Here is an 18,263-nt window from a genome sequence, read left to right on the forward strand (position 1 = left end):
TGCTGGAAAGTTTGAGGTATAACTCTGAAAATTCCATGGATGAGGATGCTCTCCATGCAAAATATTTGCCTACCTGTAGTTGAGAGGGTTCAGTTATTGGCTGGACTTTGTTTCAACCTTGCATGTAGAATCATAAAATGTAACAGCACAGAAAGTGGTCATTTGACCTGTCAAGCCTATGTCGGCTCTCTGTACAAGCAATTTCATTCTCTTTCCCATAGCCCCATAAATAGTTTTGCCCTTGGGTGGGTAACCAATTTCCTTTTGAAACCCACAGTTGAATCTCCACCAAAGTTTCGGGCAGTACATTCCAGATCATTGTCATTTGGTGCTTTTTAGGTTTTCCTCCTGTTACTTTTTGGTTCTTTTCCCAACATGCTGTGTCTTCTGCTTTTTGAACTTTCCACCAATGGGAACAGTTTCTCTCTACTCTGTCCAATCCCTCATGATTTTGAGCATCTCTATAAAATCTCCTCTTGCCCTTCTTTTCTACACGCTGAGCAACCAAGCTTTGCCAATCTATCCTTGTAACTGAAGTCCCTCCTTCTTGGAACAATTCTCAAATCTTTTCTGTACCCTCTCTAAAAGTCTTCATCCTTCCTAAAATGTAATGCCCAGAATTGGACACTATTCCAGTTGAGGCTGAATCAGTTTTTCATAAAGGCACATCACCTTGCTTTTGTACTCTCTGCCTCTGTCCTGTATGCCTTTTTGACCACTTTCTCAGTCTGCCTTGCTGTCTTCAATGATTTATGTTCATCTACTCCAGGTCTCTCTCTCCCTGCACCCCTTCTAGAATTTTACTTGTTTTAATTTATGTTGTCCTTCCTCATTCTAGCTACCAAAAGTGTACCACTTCACACTTCTCTGCAATAAATTTCATCAGCCATGTGTCCATCCATTCCACCAGACTGTCTCTGTCCCTTCACTATTGACCTCATGGGTTCATTGGCCAAGCTTTGGTCAATTTCAGGTAACTGGAAGCTGTAGTCTCCATGGTGCTTTGAGTTTTCAAAATCAGGAGGTGAATGCAGCTGCACAGTTTTTGATCTCTGCTTTTTAATCACTAAATGGGGAACATTTCTGGGGAAGGCCGAAGTCCCATTCTATTGGAGGTACAACTCAATCCTGACCTTTTACCTCTTGCTTGTTTTTGTGTGGCATAAATTGTCTGACACCTGGGCTTGTTAATTTCCTTCTATTTCAGGTCTCAAAAGTCAAGCAACAAGAGGCTGAAAAGAACCTGCTAGAGGTGCAGAGTCTTCTGAAGAAATTGTCTGAAGAGGTTGCTGAGCTTCAGGGAAAACTGTGTGTATTTAGCAGGCCAAATTTTGTTTTTGAAGAAGCTGCCTGTTTCATGTAGCAGTAATTCAGTTCTACTCTCTTTTTAATAGTTTTGTATAATCTGTATGACTTATTGATGGCTTGATGTGTAGTACTGAACAGTACAGAAAGTTCCAGGTTCAGTCACCAGTCTGACCTAAACTAGCTCAATCAGGTTCTGGTAGTACAGTTTGCCTCAGTACCTTTAAAGTGGGTGAGTAATCAGCCGAGATTTCCAATCGGTGTGGTTCAATGTGCACGTGGGACACAAGATAGAGAGAGGATTGGGCAGGCCTGTGATGCCTTTGGTGGTAGAATAGCCTGACATTCCCTGCCTTGGCTAACACATGGAGTCATGGGTGAGATACCAAAGAATTGTTGGTGGCTATGGAATTAGCCCAACAAGAACAGGTGCCTTTGGGAAAGTGATAGGGGAAATCTGCAGGGGTGTTAGGAAGGGGAGTGGTCTATTTTCTACTAAAGAAAAGTGAGGTGCTGAACTGTAGGCCTTCACTCAACACATGATAATTTTAATAGCGATGTTTATTGATGCCCCAATATATTTTCGGATGGTATTCATGGCAACCTTGATAACTGACTTTTGCATAATGTAAATATAACAGTGATTATGCCTTAAAATAATTCATTACTTTGTTGCGACCTCAGGACCTGAAAGACATACTCTAAATGTAAGCTCCTAATAGTCAATGGACGAGTGACCTGAAGCTTACTGAAAGATTTGGGGGGTGGGGTGGTGGTGGTGGCGGTGGTGGCGGTGGTGGCGGTGGTGGTGGTGGTGGTGGTGGTTTATTTGAAAGTATGGATGGCAGCTATAATTGTTGAAGTCTGATGACATACCTGCATTGTTACATGTTTCGTCACTTGCATTGACTCAATGTGTTGTATCTTTTTAACTTTCTATTCAGGGCTACAATGGAGCAGGAGAAAGTTAAGTTGGAGAAAGATAAAGTTGAAACTGAAATGCAACTCTCCCTCTCCTTAGAGGAACACAGGTACTTTTTAAGACAACTAGTGCAGTCAATTTCTTTCACAGCTAATCAGCAGGTAGGGGGGCAGGGTGGTGGGATCTCAGATCACTTAAAACTGGGAATTGAAATTACTGACATAAATAATTTCATTCACACATTTGAGAATGGCTGTTTTGATACATGCAGAGAAGTGAAAAGATTATGCACATTTTCTTTCATTGCATGATTTTACGCATTGACACAGTGCCAGAATGTTGCACATTTCTTCTAGTCTTAAACTTGTAATCATCAGGTAGACAGAAAGGAGAAGGATTATTGTGTTGCTTTGGAAAAGGATTGGCAGGAAAGTGGGTTGAATGGCGCCACCCCCCACCCCAAGTACACTAATGCTTTTATCCTTTAATAGGATAAGAAAGACTGTACCAACACTGGTTGAAAATTTACCTCTGCCAAGATGTAAAAAGAACACTTGATCTTTGACTAGATTTCCAATCATTCTAATTTTTCTACATTCCTGTGTGTGTTTAATTGGAGTGTGAAATAAATTAATTTTTCCAATGTTCGCAGGTTTATTTTTGTTCTTTCTATGTTATTTCTCATCCTCCCTTGATTGTGTGCTGGGATTGGTTCCATAGATGCCAGTCACCATCTGATATGTTGTATGTTCCCCAAGTGGCTTTTCTTCAGATGTGAATTTCACTGGGCATCAGCATAATCAATTGTGTCCTGAGGTACTTCCAAAGGTATCATTGGATAGTGATCTGGGTGGACCCCTAACTGGATTCTGTTTTTTTTATTCTTGTTTTCTCTTTCATTTTTGCACCTCTCATAGCTTCTCTTTGCTCAAATGAAGTGGAAAGGAAAAATCATGCCACCACCATGCCTAGGATTGGTAATCTGAACACCAACCAGTCTGTGGGTCTATTCATGCTGACGCACAAACAGGGAATCTCTGGTCCTTGCATCTTCAAAAATCGTTTTTTGCCAAAAGTCATTAACCCACAGAATATCCCATCATTGTGAAAACTAAGTATTTTAATACAAGGGAGCTATACCATATGCCTGCAGAGTTTGGTAACTTAATTCATAATTAACTAAATTCCATCAAGTGAGATTCAATTGAAAGTATGTCAAAAATGTATTTTTATAAAACTTGTGCATTCAGCAATTTGGTTATAGAATGGAATAGAGTTTTGTAATTTAGAGTTTTGAGTGCAAATGCTTGTTTTTAAAAAATGGTTGTATTATAATGTCATTTAATTCAGTCACATAAAGGTGCAGCTTGAAAGATCTAAGGGGGAGATCAGTCAGTCAGAGGAGCAGCTTGTTCAGAAGGAAAAGGAAATACTAAATCTCAACAACTGTCTGAAGCAGAACGAGGTGATTCATTGCGAACAGATAAAAGAAGTTAATGAAAAATGTCAGCAGCTTGAACAGGAGAAAGGTACTGTACAATTGTTAAAGAATGACTCATGGTTGAAAGCTGCTTACTCATAATTTCATCTGACAAACATTTTATGGGCTTGAATTTCCACAAGTCTTAAACTGGACCCCTTTGGGAGTTGGTGCCTTAAGGGGAAAGAGGTTTAAAAAAAAAAAGTTGCACTTATTGCAGGTCAGTCTACATAACTGGAACATCCATTACTGTTCAGTATTAATAGTGGATTTATGTGAGCAATTTACTGCAATATCGGTCTCCATAGCCACCTTTTACACATTTTTCTCTCTGGGAATGCCATAAACTCTGAACCAGTTGCGTTGTCATTGCATCACATGTATTACCAGTTAATATTGCTGTAGAAACTTTTCCATTTTTGAAAAGTCTGACCAATCGATTGCAAGTAAAAATTTGACAACTAAGTAGCTACTGCTGGGAATTGAGCCCTTAGCTAATGACTGGTTAGTGATTTATAACTCATTCACTGAAATTGAATTTTTTCTGCCTTTGGAACAGTTTATTGAGACCATAATGGACATTAAGCTGCATTGTCCTTAAGTGAAACAACTGATAGGAGTTGGTATATTGTACAAGCATAGGGTTGTGGTTCTGCTTCGGAACAAGTTTATATTGGTGTCTTGGTGACTGGACAATGCTTTTTGCCAGTACTTGGAGGTTTGATTGGGTTAAACCCAAATTTGTTATTAGTGTTATGCACTGCCCAATATGTCCACACTAAGCTGAGAGTGGTTGAAAGCTGCTTACTCATAATTTCATCTGACAAACATTTTATGGGCTTGAATTTCCACAAGTCTTAAACTGGACCCCTTTGGGAGTTGGTGCCTTAAGAGGAAAGAGGTTTAAAAAAAAAGTTGCACTTATTGCATGTCAGTCTAAATAACTGGAACATCCATTAGTGTTCAGTATTAATAGTGGATTTATGTGAGCAATTTACTGCAACAAGCTCAACTTGTTCCCCATGACAGTGAATGCATAACCATAACTACATGGCAATTTTACTGCAATTAACTTTTTTTTTTCCCTATAGAAAGAGTAGAGACAGAATGTAACAGGATGGAGCAAAGTTTAACTAGAGAGTTGGCTGTAATGAAGGAAAAACTGAATCAAATGGAACAAGATCTGCAGCAGAAGGGAGATGAACTTTCCTCTGTCAAACAGGAGAAGGTAAAAGTTATGGAAACTGAGGCTGAACTATACAGCCTTCACTCGCTTTCTAATATAACCTTGCATAATGCTTCATACTGAAACCCTGCACCCATAATTACTTTCATCTTAAAGTTGTTCTTTTAGTTTTATATTTGTTCCACTATTACTTTGTGCAGAGTGAAAGAAGGCTGGTGCCACTTGGGTATGAGTGGAGGAACTTTAGTCGTTGTGTGATGTTGACTCTTGTTTCATTACTGGTGGGGCGGGGGCAGATCTCAAACTGATGAAAGATGATGAGTACCTCTTGTAGGGTGTAAACAGTTTAATGGACATCCTGTACCCCTGGAGGTATTCCTTGACTGCGTGAGTACTTCTCATAGCTGAACATAGAAGAACAAGGGGCAACAGGGACATGGGAGCGCCACTACCTGGAAGTTCCCTGCCAAGCTACACATCATCCTGACTTGGAACTATATCACTGTTCTTTCACTGTCACTGGATCATTATCCTGGAACAACCCTCCTAACAGCACTGTGGATGTACCTGCACCACATGGACTGCGTTGGCTCACCACCCCTTTTTCAATGGCAATCGGGGAAGAGCAACAAATGCTGGTCTTGCCAGTGATGCTCGCATTTCATGATAGAAAAAAGTTGCTGTTCACATGATTACCATTGGGGCTTTTATATGACTGTATAATGAACATTGATTTAAAAGGGAAGCTGAATAAAAGCTAGTTGCTTCCCAGCAGTTGAGAAGCTTGAGGACTGTCTTACTGTATGTTTCAGGATATAACACCTTATATCATCTATTGGGTCTTGCTATAGATTTTTCAACTTTGAAGGTTGCAAGTTGATTTTTTTCTCAACCTGGATAGTTTTATCATTGCCTTCAGTTGCTAAATCACAGGATCTTTGCTGATTTTTATTTTTAATCTGGGCACTCATATGATCTATCATTATTTAAGTAGTGTGCACAGTGAAAAATGCATGGTCTGTAACATTTCCACTGTGTAGTCGTAACATCCTAGACAGGAGTGAATGTGGCATATTGTTGACTTTGAGTTGTCATACATGACTCAGTTGGTAACACTTTTACCAGTGAGTCAGAAGGTTGAGTTAAAGCCCCAGTCTAGTGAATTGAGCTCGTAATCTAGACACAATCCAGTCTAATACTGAGGGAGCGCTGTACTGCCTCCTTTCATGAGATATCTTCTTTCACATATGTTAAATTGAGACTCCATCTGCTCTTTTAGGTGACATAACAGATTTGTGATGCTCAGAGTGGGGGATTTCTCCCCATTGTCCTGCCCAATATTCACTAAAGCTGTTTGTGATCATTATATCATTGCTGTTTTGAGATCTTGTGTGCAAAATGACTCGTAGCCTCATTTTCTACATTGCAACAGTAACACTGAAAAAGTTTGGGTTCTGCCAGGGCCACTTAGCTCCTGACCTCATTACAGCCTTGGTCCTAACATGGACAAAAGAGCTGAACTCCAGAGGTGAGGTGAGAGTGACTGTCTTTGACATCAAGGGAGTATTTGACAGAGTGTGGCATCAAGGAGCCCTAGCAAAACGAGTTAATCGGAATCGAGGGGAAAACTCTCCACTGGTTGGAGTTATGGCTAGCACAAAGGAAGATGATTGTGGTTTTTGGAGGTCAATCATCTCAGTCCCGGGACGTCGCTGTAGGTGTTCCTCAGGGTAGTGTTCTAGGCCCAACCATCTTCAGTTGTTTCATCAGTGACCTTCCTTCCATCATAAGATCAGAAGTGGGGATGTTTGCTGATGATTGCACAATATTCAGCACTATTCATGACTCCTCAGGTGCTAAAGCAGTCCATGTCCATATACAGAAAATCCTGGACAATACCCAGGCTTGGACTGATAAGTGGCAAGTAATATTTGAACCGCCGTCATGACCACGGATCACTGCCGCTAATTACTTACGGACATACTGAACTTTTAAGTAAGACATGTATTTTTTTTAAAAAGGACCTACAATCAAAACTTGGCTGGGACTGTAAAGTAACCACTTGCTGGAAAATTCGATGTGGATTATACTTGACCAACTAGTTTAGAGGGAACGGGATGTTGCACCTAAAAAGGTGTCAGGGCCTACTTCAGACAGAGACACTTCAAAGGAAGAGATGCAATGCAAAAACTGAACTGTAATCTCTTGTGGTTGCGGAGATAATGGAGGCTGATTTATCATCTCAGCAGAAATCATCGCTTGTTGAGTTATATACCAGACTGTGGACATGATCTAAGTTGAAAGAAAGCAGTTCCTGGGTGAAAGACACGTATTATTGGAGAGGAAAATACAAACAAGAAAAGGGGTGAAAAAGCCAACTGCAACCCTGGTCTCTGCTCATTTGTTGTTCTAGTGTGTGCTGTGCAAGTCTGTGCTGTGGAGGTCACAGCTAAAGAACATCAACTAGGCATGCCTGTGCTTGCAGGTAAAAACAAAGTCTCTCACTCATATTGCTGGACGCAAGTCACAAGTCAGCAAAGCCACAGCCAAAAAGAAACAGGACAGCTCCTTTCAGCTAACCTGCAGAACCAAGAGTCTCCAAACCAACAGCTCAACTGTCAAAGTCAGCTGTACTGGAATCATCCAACTTAATGGCCTCAACGTTTCCCTATCTAATCCTCATGGACGAGCCAAAGACTGATTTGTGTATCTTTATTAACTTTGTTTCTGGACCCATTTCTCATTTCAAGTATGTGTGTTACATTTTTATTATTTTTTTTCTCGTGTTTTAGTAGCTAATAAACTCTCTCTTTCTCTGACCCAAGAAAGCCTGGTTGAATTGGCTCCATTTAAAACATGAATGCATTTGGACTTGGAAAAGGATTCACAAGGGAAGGGATCCTTTTTAAATTAACCTTGTTGTGACCAACCGAGGGGGTTGAATAAAGAAGGGGAGCAAGCTCATTCCTCCTCGCCCTGGAGCATAACAATTTGGGGGAGCATCACCTGGGGACCTGTCGTAATACCGCATAAGTGCCAGGCAATGACCATCTCCAAGAGGAAAGAATCTAACCATCTCCCCTTGACATTCAATGGCATTACCATTGTTGAATGCCCCACTATCAACATCCTAAGGGTTAATATTGACCAGAAACTGAACTAAACCAGCCATATAAATATTGTGGTGCAAGAGCAGGTCAGAGGTTGGGAATTCTGTGCAGACTAACTTGCCCTCTGATACCCCAATACCTGTCCACCATCTACAAGGCACAAGTCAGGAGCATGATGGAATACTCTCCATTTGCCTGGATTCGAGAAGCTTAACACTATCCTGGGCAAATCAGTCAGCTTGATTGGCACCTATCCACCCACTTCAATATTCATTCCCTGCACCACCAACCTACAGTTGCAGCAATGTGTTCCATCTACAGGATGTAGTGTAACAACTCACCCAGGCTCCTTTGACAGCATCTTCCAACCCTGTGACCTCTACCACCTAGAAGGAAGAGGGCAGTAGATACATGGGAATACTGCCTGCAAGTACCCTTCCTAGCCACATACCATTCTGACTTGGAACTATATTGCTGTTCTTTCACTGGTTCAAAATCCTGGAACTCCGCTCCTAACAGCAGTGTGGGTGTACCTAAACCAGATGGACTGCAGCAGTTCAAGAAGGCAGCTCGCCATCACCTTCTCAAAGGGTAATTAGAGATGGATGATAAATGCTAGCCTAGCCAGTGACATCCACATCCTGCGAAAGAATAAAAAAATTAGCTGTCAAGTGCTTTAGGTCACATAAGGTCATGAAAAATGCAATAGAAATGCAGGTTCTGTACTTTTAATTATGTCCAAATGCTGAACTTGAATTATTTTTTCTCTATTGGATTACTTGTTTCATAATTTATCGTGAACAAGGCCTGCAAAGGAAAAAGAGGCATAAGTTTTGGAAGGTGGCTGCTGCAGTGGTCTACCGATTGACCAGATTCATCTCCATCCCAGACTCTAATTTGTGTTTCCATGTGCTAGCAGTAACCTATGGCACCTGTTTGGCAGTTTGGATGCTCCTAACCTAGATGCTACCAGATGTGAATCGTAAACAATAATTAGCTTTGGCCCAGAACCACCAACTCTTTTCGGCAGAATAGGGAGATGTGTCACCATTTAAGATGAGGTAGGATTACAAAGTTTTTCTAGCATAGAAGTAGATCACAAGGCCCATCTCTGTTTATCCTCCACACGAGCCTCTGCCAGGATGCTGGCTTTGTATGGCAGAGTGTTTAATGATACTGATCTCTCAAAGGTTAGAAGCTTTGGGCGATTACTGTGACTGGGTGGCAGCTAACTTAAAATTTTGGATAGTTGCCTGATAGAAAAGTAGTTCCAGTTACACAGTGCTTCAGAGTATGAAATTTATACCTGACAGGCTGTGGCTGCACGTTCCTAGCTTAAAGCTTCTAGATTTGGATAGTATGTCCAGCATTAAACAACCGCTCAGAAGAGCAGGTGAACTTTCTTTAGCTGCTTCAATTAAAGTTGTTAATTATGACTATCTGATTTGCTTTGTGTTTGAAAACTGATCTGACCCTTGTCCTTTGTTCTGCAGGAACTGTCTGACTCTTTAAGCCAGAAGCTTGATGCCTTCCAAGAAGAAATGACCAAGGAGAAACTTCTGTTGGAGGAGGAGCTGGAGGGCGCACTAGATGAACTGGAACAGTTGCAGCTGAAAGAGTTGGAGGCTGAGGAGTTGGCCAAACAGCTGGAGAAGGAGAACGAACTAAGAGCGCGAGATCTTGCTGTGCTGCGGGGAGAACTGGCTGAGTCAGTATACTTCTGTTATCTCATTCTCCACTGATTAAAGGGCAATATTAGGTCCAGAGATTGCATCTCTTAGTCGTTTCATAGTCAGAAAGCTGATGAACCAGATATTCTGGGATTGTCTGTATCTCCTTCTTTGTCTTCATCTGGGATTTGTCTAATTCTTGAGTTTGCCAACTGAATGTGATTTTAGTTCATTTTCTGCTCGGGGTTCTTTTCTATCCAGAGGTGATTGTCGTGATCATAGGATCTGCTACTTTGACAGCCTGCGCAAGGTGAGGTTACTATCGTAGGATAGGAGTGCCTGGGACATTGGGGTGTTTAGTGTAATGCTGCAGCTGCTAATGTTTTAAGTGATGGAAAGTTAGTAGTGCATAAATACCTGACATACTGGTGGAATTGAGTTGCCAACACTGGATGGAGGCATTCCTGATGAGATGTTCTGGCCACATGATTTCTAATCATGTGACACCCTATCATGTGACTTCTACAAATGTTATTTGATTTATTTTTATAAAAGTTAGGCTCCCTGTAGTTAAGAATCAATTCATAGTTTTCCAGCAGCAGCTGTTCAGAAGTTCTAAGAGCCAGTGGTCACCTATGTGTGAGATAAAAGGGAAGCTATTCACTCCATCTATTCATATCCTACATCATCTCCTCCATATTTATCTTCATTACTCCACCCCCATCTATTGCCCTGTCTTGCGCGCTCTTTATTTTAGTGGAGAAAATCCTGATAGAGCAGTGCAAACATTCAGTGCAAAAGGTAAAGGAGATTTTTGACAATATGTATGTTCAAAAAGTGATATCAGTAACACAAGCTTTTTTTGACCCACTGCATGCCCAGTGTTTTAAGCTGTAAACCGGTGATGTATTGAAAGCTGTCAGTAATTTGTCAATGTCTGTGGTTCAAAGTACAGTTTCTATCTATTATAATGCAAGTTGTTTGGGCCTTTTTAGTAAATGTCATTTGGTGGATCCTTTTTAGAGCTGCCAGTTATGGAATAAACGGCTTGAGGTTTCAGTTTCTTTCCTTCTATCTAAAATGATGCAGATCAAATATTTCCACTGATTTTATATTGGCATGGTTATTATGATGCTAGAATAGCTTTTGTGCTTTAAAAATTGAAATCTCTGCAGTGAACACGAGTTTCCAGCCATCTTATAAAAACATTTAAAAAAATTAGTATCCAAACTACTCTAGTTTCCCCTGATTGGAGTTTGATTATGGTAAAGACGTGTATGCTGCAATGCCAAGTTAATTCCATCAGCATAAACACCATTGTAGCATTCATAGTTAAGTATCTGGTTTGACTTTCTTTTTCTGTCTAATTAGGAAAAATGCTGAACTGGAGAAGATTAATGAAAATCACAGCAAAATTGTTAGTCAGCTACGTGAGGAGCAGAGTAAATCACTGAGAAAGCTAGGAGATACTGAAGCAGAGTTTGAAAGGTATGAGGGTATATGCACAGCTGTACACAAAGCAGTTGCATCATTAACTAAAAATGCTTGATTGGTGCTTGAAGGAATCCAAAGTAACGGTAAGGTTATCCTGCAACTTTGTGTTGTTGTACAGTACTTGAATGTGTCATTGATTCCTTGCACAAAATGTTTTTCAAAATGGACTTAAGGCAATCTTGTTCATTTAAAACCCTTTCCTCTGTCCATGTCATGAAGATCCCTGTGAGTTTTATCTTGTAGTGTATTGGGAAATATAATGCGGTGTATTGTGGACAAATTTGTATAGTCTTCTAAAGCTGCGGTTTGTCCCTTTGTAATAATAACTTTTGTAATATTTGTTTAGCTACAAACTGTCTGTAACTGAGGAGGTGGGGTGCCTCCAGGAGAGCAACACGGCACTGGCGAAGGAAGTTGCACTGTTACAATATCAAACCAAGGACAAGCAGCAGCAGTTAGCAGAGATCCAGCTTTCTAAAGAGAAAGCAAAAGAAGAATATGCAAGGTATACAATTCAATATTGCCAACAATAGTGTTTATTCAGTTACCATTGGTGAAAATGCTAAGATTTTAACTTGTCGTGCATACCTCGGTACTTATGCAATGGGCCCATATATACGTACCAGTTTTTACAAATCCAATAGATCCTAGTGCAACTTTTGCACAATTTGAGTGGATATTATCCAAGAAATATTGCCGTGCATTATGCTGCTTGTTGTTAAGAGAGGCTTCTTGATCCATAAATGTCACCTGTACTTTCCACCCTGTTCCTCTTTTCCTGCACCTATACTTCAGAGAAAAAAAATAGTTTCTCAACAAATCAAACCTTGCATTCAGTAGGCATACCTTAGGTTGCTGCGCTATATATGTGACATATTAGTGAGTTTTAATTCCTTGTTTAAGTATTTAAAACAATCATGCATCATTGACTTTAACTGTTCATTTACGCCATTTAACGTAAATTATCATGTAAATCTGGAATTAAGCCCTGACTTGACTGCAACAAAGCTGTTTTCGATTGGTAGTTATGGTGAATGCGGCTTGCTGTTTAGTGAACTCCAGATTGTGAACTGTTTTACTGGTGTGCATGCACAACATTAAAGAATTAATTTAAAAATTAGTTTATAAAGCCTGTACCCTATTCAAAAGCAAAGAGTTTCCATTTTATCTGTTTTAAAGAACTAAAAGTCCAGCACCCAGTTTGCAGAGATCCTCCTCAATCAGTGCAGGCTTAACTTATAGTGTTAATGAAAGTGGAATTCCTTTTTTCTATTCCCTATTTCCAAAGAATGCTGCTAGAAGCACAGACAAAGCTAGCTCAGAAGGAAGCTGAAGTTAGAAAGTTGGATGAAGCTTGTAACCTGAAAGTAACCGAACTTCAAGGGCTATTGGAACAGAGCAAGACCTGTCAGGAGGTGGAGAAACAAAGGTACAAACGTAATGTTCAGTGAGTTTTGCAGTGTATGGTTGAGCCTCTGAGGTAACTAGTAACTAGTGGGCTGTATCTACAGTTAGTTCTGAGATTCCAATATGAATGATTTGTTCAGTCTCATCAAATTGTCCAAGTTTGACCATTGTAATTTGGAGGTGGGTACAGTGTGTTATTGCGCTTGCTCTTTATTGGATTTCTTTTTTAAATTAGGGAAGCCTAAATGAAGAGGAAAGTTGTATCGTCTTTGCTGCAAGCCTATATGCTAACTTGATCAGACTAACATGGGGCCTGAACATAGCCCAGCATCTCAGGAATGTGGACAGTAATAACTGCTTATTAATTAGTATTCGAGAATAGAGGTTCAGAAACTAACATTATGGACAAAAAACCCACCCAAATGATGGATAGTTACTAACTTGGCACTCTAACTTGTGGAACCAATATTGAACAGTACCTAACTTGGGGCTCTGGCCTATATCTCGTTTACCAGTTAAGAAAAATGGCTCAGTAACCATCAAAAATTTCCATATTTGTGTGATTTCCCAACTGAGACTCTTGAGTTACAATTGAGAAAATTGAACTTCGATCCTTGCCTGCTGTGTTCTATATGTTGCTTACAAACCTTGCAATGATTTAATGTACACGTACTGAATGCAGCTCTAGCTGTAAACCAAGTAATTGAAAGTGATACTTTAGACTTCCCTGTTCACTTTCAACTCTGTGTCCATTTTATATTTGATTCAGCCTCTGTGAAAGGCTTGAGAAATTTGTCTACTTTAAGATCCTGTATAAATGGACAGCGTTGTATTTCTTTTGAGGTGTATTCAGTGTAAGTCTATAAGTAGTATTTCCTCTAAGCAATTGGTCTCCACTTATGCAATTGAGAAGGTTGGCAAAGCATGCAAGCTTGTTTACCAAATGAATTTCTTGCTTCCCTTGCAGTAGTGTTGCAGTAGGTGAGAATATGGTTGCAGAGCTAAAAGCTGAAATACAGAAATGGCAGGTGCTTTATGAAGAATTACACAACAAGGTTAAACCCTTCCAGGTATGTCCTCTCTTCCAACATTAACTTCTGTGCTATCAATTTCGAGCTAATATTTTCTCATTACAGTAAGGAAAGATTAGGCTATTGGGAAGCACTTTGGAACGTTTTATCATGTTAATGATGGTACATAAATACATGCTCCTGTTGTAGACATGTCCAGTTGTTCACCTGAAGGCTCAGGTGCACAAGCATTCAGGAGTAGTTTTCAACCATTCTGAGTCCTTTAGCAGCTTCTCTGCTTCAGGCAGTGGGCTTCTGGTGTCTGTTCGCTAATACCGTAGGGCCTGCAGAAACAGCACTTTCTTCTGCTTCAGCCTGGTAAGCGTAAATGTGCCCACTACTGCCACCACGGAGCTTATTAGGAAATGGACAAAGGATGAACTCTGCTAGGGGTGACTGGCAACATGCTATTTCCCTGTTGGTAAACTCCTGGTCCCTGCTACTGCCCATTTGAGAGAGATCTAAATAAGCAGTCATGCCTTCATTTGTCTCCTATTGTTCTAAGCATCTTGTTTTGGGGGCTCCAGCAAGCTGTGCTCTATATATCATTGATTTTCTTTTTGTAAGTTTGTGACTTGGTCTTTGGTGAGTATGCTGTTCCTTTACTTGGATTAAAATTGCCAATTTGCTTGATGTGAAATTGCTGTTGGACTTGATCTGTTTTTTGTTAAATTATTTTGTGTGAATAGGCGCAACTTGACTCATTTGAAAGGGAAAAGAATTCCCTGCTCAATGAACATGGAGCTACCCAGGAAGAGCTGAATAAACTGAGTGAAGCTTACGTCAAATTGCTTGGCCACCAAAACCAGAAACAGAAGATTAAACACGTAATGAAGCTGAAGCAAGAAAATGTGGATCTGAAGCAGGTAAGCAGCTTTATGAGGTCAGCAGCAGCAACTGTTTATGTGTAAAGTGACAAAGTAACCTGCCCTGAAATATTGATCAATTTATAGACTCAGCATTTCTCATTGGCAATCTCATCATTCATTCGGCTTCCGCATGCAATGTAGAGTGAATTTGCTGGGTTTGAAAGCTGTTAAACTTTCAGAATATACGGAATTTTGCTCTGGATTCTATCTGTTGATTTAGGGACTCTGGCACTATTATGTCCTCTTTTGTGTACTATGTTGACCCCTGGCTGGGCACAGACCAGGGGATGGCAGGGTGTTCCTTGTGCTTTGTGACAGTTTCCCACAGAAGTCACTGTTGCCCTGAGGCTGCTGGACTATGAAGATGTCTGAGCCAAATCTGATTCTGGGTGAGGATTAAGGTTCAGAAGACTCACTTGGCACAGACCTGAATATTCTCACTAGCTCTATCTGAGCAGCAATAGATTAACCTGTTCCCGATAAAATAACTATTGGCCAGTTTAAAGCCTGTGTATTCCACAGTGTGGGAATTTGTACATCAGAAACAGCAACTATCCTGTTGCAAGTTGTCAGTTAATCTTTGGAACTTGTGTTGAGTGCCTGAATATAAAATCTTCCTGGTCAGTAAATTCCTGAACACCCACCCCCATCCCCTCCAACTGGTATTCCTGCGGTTCAGCTTTCAGTTTCCATTATCCTAAATAATAAAATTAATTTTGTGACTTAAGAACTACTGAACTACAAAACTCGATAGATTGGTGTTTCTGTGGCCGCAGATGAGACTGCAGGGTGGTATGTTGCCTCCCTGGTGCTAGGGTCAAGGATGCCTCAGAGCGGCTACAGGACATTCTGAAGGGGGAGGGTGAACAGCTAGTGGTCGTGATACACATTGGTACAAATGGCATAGGTTAAAAAAAAAGGGATGAGGTCCTAAAAGCAGAATATAGAGAGTTAGGAAGAAAGTTGAAAAGTAGGACCTCAAAGATAGTGATCTCAGGATTACAACCAGTGCCACGTGCTGGTCAGAGTAGAAATTGTAGGATATATCAGAAGAATACATGGCTGAAGAGATGGTGTGAGGGGGAGGGTTTCAGATTCCTGGGACATTGGGACCGGTTCTGGGGGAGGTGGGACCAGTACAAACTGGATGGGTTACACCTGGGCAGGACTGGGATTGATGTCCTTGGGAATATTTGCTAGAGTAGTTGGGGAGGGTTTAAACTAAAATGGCAGGGGGATGGGAACCTATGCAAGGAGTCAGAGGAGGAGGAATCAAGGACAAGAACAAAAGACAAAGGGGAATAAGAAAAGTGATAGGCAGAGAAGTCAAGGGCAAGAATCAATCAGAGTCTCAGTGAAAAATAGTGGGAAGTAATGTTAAAAAGGCAAGCCTTAAGGTTTTGTGCCTTAATGCAAGGAGCATTTGCGCAAATAGATGTAAATAGCTATGATATAGTCAGGATTATGGAGACATGTCTGCAGGGTCACCAGGGATGGGAACTGAACATCCAGGGGTATTCAGTATTTAGGAAGGACAGACAAAAAAGAAAAGGTGGTGGAGTTGCATTGCTGGTTAAAGAGGAAATTAACGCAATAGTGAGGCAAGATATTAGCTCCGATGATGGGAAATCTGTATGGGTAGAGCTGAGAAACACTAAGGGGCAAAAGATTTTAGTGGTGGTTGTATATGGACCCCAAACTGTAGTGGTGATGTTGGGAATGGCATTCAGCAGGAAGTTAGAGACGCATGCAACAAAGGAACAAGGTTGACTTAAATCTGCATATAGATTGGGCAAATCAAATTAGTAACAATACCGTAGAGGAGGAATTCCTGGAGTGTATATGGGATGGTTTTCTGGACCAATATGTTGAGGAACCAACTAGAGAACAGGCCATCCTAGACTCGGTATTGTGTAATGAGAAAGGAATAATTGGCTATCTAGTTGTGCGAGGCCCCTTGGGGATGAGTGACCATAATATGATAGAATTCTTAATCAAGATGGAGAGTGACGTAGTAGATTCTGAGACTAGGGCCCTGAATCTTAATAAAGGAAACTGCGATGGTATGAGGCGCGAGTTGGCTATGATGGATTAGGGAATGTTACTTAAAGGGATGACGGTGGATAGGCAATGGCAAACATTCAAAGAGCGTGTGGGTGAACTGCAACAATTGTTTTATTCCTTTCTGGTGCAAAAGTAAAATAGGCCAAGCCATGGCTTACAAGGGAAATTAGAGATACTATTAGATCCAAGGAAGAGGCATACAAATTGGCCAGAAAAAACAACAGACCTGAGGATTAGGAGCAGTTTAGAATTCAGCAAAGGAGGACCAAGGGATTCATTAAGAAGGGGAAAACAGAGTATGCGAGTAAGCTTGCAGGGAACGTAACTGACTGTAAAAGTTTCTATAGGTATGTGAAGACAAATGTAGGTCCCTTACAGTCAGAAATGGGAATTTATAATGGGGAACAAAGAAATGGCTGACCAATTAAATACATACTTTGGGTCTGTCTTCACAAAGGAGGACACAAATGACATACCAGAAATGTTGGGGAATACAGGGTTTAATGAGAGGGAGGAACTGAAAGAAATCTGTATTAGTAGGGAAATGGTGTTGGGGAAATTGATGGGATTGAAGGCTGATAAACCCCTAGGGCCTGATAATTTACATCCCAGAGTTCTAAAGGAAGTGGCCCTAAAAATAGTGGATGCATTGGCGATCATCTTTCAAGTTTCTGTAGACTCTGGAACAGTTCCTAAAGATTGGAGAGTAGCTAATGTAACCCCACTATTTAAAAACGAAGGTATGGAGAAAACAGGGAATTATAGACCAGTCAGCCTGACGTCGGTAGTGGGTAAAATTCTAGAGCCCATTGTAAAAGATTTAATAGCTGAGCACTTGGAAAACAGTGGCAGAATCAGACAGAGTCAGCATGGATTATGAAAGGGAAATCATGCTTGATAAATCTACTGGAATTTTTCGAGGATGTAACTAGTAGAGTTGATGAGGGGGAGCCAGTGTATGTGGTTTATTTGGACTTTCAGAAGGCTTTTGGCAAAGTCCCACATAAGAGATTAGCATGTAAAAGCACATGGGATTGGGGGTAGTGTATTGAGATGGGTAGAAAACTGGTTGGCAGACAGGAAACAAAGAGTAGGAACAAACGGGTATTCTTCAAGCATTGATGGAACACGTGTAATATCAATGGATCAAATTCATTTTAATACACTGAAGCAGCATGTGTGTTCTGGGTTAAAACTATTGCTCTCCATGTTCTGCATAAAATAAGGTAGTTGCTATACTGAACATTTGTCTGATAGAAATGGCTCATTAAACAAAAATGTCACTACAGTGACACCATTCTAGCCACACACACTAATTTTAATAGAAAACCCCTTGCAAATGCTTGGGCAGTACAAGTAAATGTAATTCATATTAAACATCTACCACCATTCAACAACCACGCTGAATGATGAAGGAATACTCCCTCTGCTTTTAGTCTTGCCATTTTACCATCAATCCACATCCAGGTTAAAGTTCATGTGCATACACTGTGCAAATGAGTATTGAGATTACAGGTCTAACAACAGTGTCTACTTGTAAAACTGAAATGCAGTTAGGCACATGCCCAAGTCCAGGGGAGGTGCTGGCATAATGGTATTGTTACAAGACTAGTAGTTCAAATCCCACCATGGCAGATGGTGGGTTTTGAATTCGATAAAAACCTGGAATTAAGTCTAATGGTGACT

The 18,263-nt window shown here is 40.6% G+C and overlaps 1 protein-coding gene across 3 annotated transcripts in view; it reads left to right on the forward strand.

Annotated features, from left to right (window-relative positions):
* Positions 1-18,263, forward strand: part of hmmr (hyaluronan-mediated motility receptor (RHAMM)) — a 42,248-nt gene that overhangs the window by 16,505 nt on the left and 7,480 nt on the right. For 2 of the 3 annotated variants that reach the window (XM_041194597.1, XM_041194599.1), the window contains 10 exons: positions 1,208-1,308; positions 2,250-2,336; positions 3,578-3,756; positions 4,799-4,935; positions 9,497-9,711; positions 11,045-11,161; positions 11,514-11,672; positions 12,456-12,596; positions 13,542-13,644; positions 14,334-14,510. In XM_041194597.1, the coding sequence (XP_041050531.1) occupies positions 1,208-1,308; positions 2,250-2,336; positions 3,578-3,756; positions 4,799-4,935; positions 9,497-9,711; positions 11,045-11,161; positions 11,514-11,672; positions 12,456-12,596; positions 13,542-13,644; positions 14,334-14,510 (1,416 nt within the window). The remainder of the gene's footprint in view (positions 1-1,207; positions 1,309-2,249; positions 2,337-3,577; positions 3,757-4,798; positions 4,936-9,496; positions 9,712-11,044; positions 11,162-11,513; positions 11,673-12,455; positions 12,597-13,541; positions 13,645-14,333; positions 14,511-18,263) is intronic. The other variant, XM_041194598.1, reaches the window with a different exon arrangement.

Source organism: Carcharodon carcharias, chromosome 8, assembly GCF_017639515.1.
Source record: "Carcharodon carcharias isolate sCarCar2 chromosome 8, sCarCar2.pri, whole genome shotgun sequence".
NCBI lineage: Eukaryota > Metazoa > Chordata > Chondrichthyes > Lamniformes > Lamnidae > Carcharodon > Carcharodon carcharias.